Below are 2,500 nucleotides of genomic sequence, written 5' to 3' on the forward strand. Positions count from 1 at the left end.
TCGAATGCGCGGATTCAAATGTTTGCCTTACACGAACGCAGCGCTCTCGATCCGTCGACGCCCTCGAATGTCTCTCTCTCTTCGGTGGGCGTGGACGTGAGGGAGGACGAGTCTGGTGGAGGGGTAAGGACGGCCGATGGGCGCGTTTTCATATCTCTTCCAAATATTGACGACGAAGACCCGCCATCTTATGAGGAGGCAATGAGGGCTTGTGCAGCAAGTAACTTATGACGTCATCGAGGTGGCGTCGTTGAGCTATATGATTTCATAAAATTATTTTCTGCTCGTTTGTGTTGTAAATGTAAAGTTCACGATATATTTATGATCTGTATATTTTCATAGACTGTATTGCATATCACTTTTTCGTTCTTTATCGTTTCCCCATATATTTTCGTAAATTTACACAAGACGCGTAAACATAATTAATTTGGTCAACTGTGCCACGAAATATGTAACCATCATTGGACAACATATTGATTGTAAAAAAAAAGAAAAAAATTGGTTCAGATTGTCTTAATCATTTTTCTTCATCAACTTCATATGACAAGACAGCAGTATGAACGCTTTACCAGCTGTTCACACGATATTTTGAACAGCGGCGGCCACGCCTTAATTTCCTTGGCGTTTAAGGCATCCACCGTCAGATTGAATGTGGAAGTCGTGGCTGTTGCATCGCCGTCTGAATCTGCACAAACAGCGACAAGACGACATTGTGGTCATCCAGTTCTACATGATAGATTTTACATGTTTACAACTTTGCACCCTTCTTTGAGAGAGCATGACTGAGTTTTTCAATTATTTGAGAATGTCAGTTAAATCATTGGGCGATTTGCTGGAATGAATCAAGGACAAATTTTCAACCAACACTATAGTGAAGGATTTCTGTCCAGAACAGAAACATGGCATGACATTAACGGAATCCTTTATGGTAGTCCTTTATGATACAAATCCGTTTATATATAAACCTCACCAAATAGGCTCCATGTGACAGTGAAGGGGATGCAGACAAGGGGACATTTTGACGTTCATTCCAGTGACTAATCACGGAGAAAGTCCACGTTGTAATCAGGGTTGCCATGGCAACGCATAGTCTTTCTCTTATTGACTGGCATACAGTTAATGATGGTGCCTGTTGACCTCAATACGCGACAGACCGCTGTGTGAACAATGACAATAAGTGTATGGATCCCGACGCGCCCGCCGACCGCGCCGCGCGAGGGGGATCTTGCAACCGCGGCGGTCTAGTCTGAGTGATTCCTTAGAGAACCGCTGACTATGCGACGGCGCGTTTCCAACCACGCGGTAGCTCCCGCCTCGTGTGAACAGGCTTTTAAAGATGAGATACCAATAATAACAGGTCCTAACTAAAGATAAAAAAGGCAACTAGCAAAGCCACAAGCAAAGCAAGAAGACAAATGATATAATAAAAACGAAAAAAACGGAAAAGAATTAGCGCGTAATAAGGTACATTAATTTACATAATCCTGCTCCCCATGAACGATAACTAAGTTTACGTCCTCACTTCTCAGGGACGTTGTATATATGGATGGGTAGAGAAAGAGAGAAAGAGAGTGTGTGTGTGTGTGTGTGTGTGTGTGTGTGTGTGTGTGTGTGTGTGTGTGTGTGTGTGTGTGAGAGAGAGAGAGAGAGAGAGAGAGAGAGAAAGCGAGAGAAAGTGTGTGTGTGTATGTGAGGGAGAAAGAGAAAAAGAGAGAGCTAGAGTGAGAAAGAGAGAGAGTGAGGGAGTGAGTTAGAGGGAGATAAAGAGAGCGAGAGAGAATGAGAATGAAAGCATAATAGCCTCCTCTCCTACACCCCAACATTTCTGCCAGTGTAGTAGTGACTCAATCGATAACTCACCGTGTGCTCATTCCACTTGTGCAAGTTGAAAACATGGTGATTAATATTTGCCTTTCACGGTTGATGTAAAGACCTGAATTGGAAGTGAATGGAAAGGGGATACAGAGGCAAAAAATAAAAATTACTATACAAGTTATGCAAATGTATCCACACAGGAGGTCATCTGCTTCAATACAGCACTCATACACAATTTTCTCTAAGATATTTGTAGAAGGTCTACGTATTAAAAAAAAAATGGCTTTTGAAACTCGTTTAACTCCTTGTTTACATTATGAAAATTAAGAATAGTAACAACTAAAGTACACTTTCTGTGCTCTAGAAACTTTAAAGTCCTTGAAATAGTTCCTGAACTCTCGAAACTTTAAAGTACTTGAAATGTAGATTCTAAACACTAGAAATTTTGAAGCACCTGATAAACAGATTCTGAACAATAGAACCAATTTATACTTAATTATAAACATGGACAGTTCGTGTGGTGGTGATGCTTCTATTGTATATAGGAAATTACGGCTTAAGGAAACATTTAAGGATATAATACATAGAATTCATTAGTAGAGAAATAGAAGATTAAAACTTGCTGCAGGGGTTCGCTGTTTCTAAATACTTTGATGTTTATTTTGATTGTCTTTTAGTGTTATGG

General features: G+C 40.6%; 1 protein-coding gene across 2 annotated transcripts in view; it reads left to right on the top strand.

Annotated features, from left to right (window-relative positions):
* The window catches only part of LOC113827267 (uncharacterized), a 6,272-nt gene extending 5,759 nt beyond the window's left edge, over nt 1–513 (top strand). For both annotated transcript variants that reach the window (XM_070141596.1, XM_070141590.1), the window contains exon 4: nt 1–513. This exon is cut by the window's left edge and continues 125 nt beyond it. In XM_070141596.1, coding sequence (XP_069997697.1) covers nt 1–231 — 231 coding nt within the window. In that variant the 3' untranslated portion in view covers nt 232–513.
* The last annotated feature ends 1,987 nt before the right edge of the window (nt 514–2,500 follow it).

Source organism: Penaeus vannamei, chromosome 3 (genome assembly GCF_042767895.1).
Source record: "Penaeus vannamei isolate JL-2024 chromosome 3, ASM4276789v1, whole genome shotgun sequence".
Taxonomy (NCBI): domain Eukaryota; kingdom Metazoa; phylum Arthropoda; class Malacostraca; order Decapoda; family Penaeidae; genus Penaeus; species Penaeus vannamei.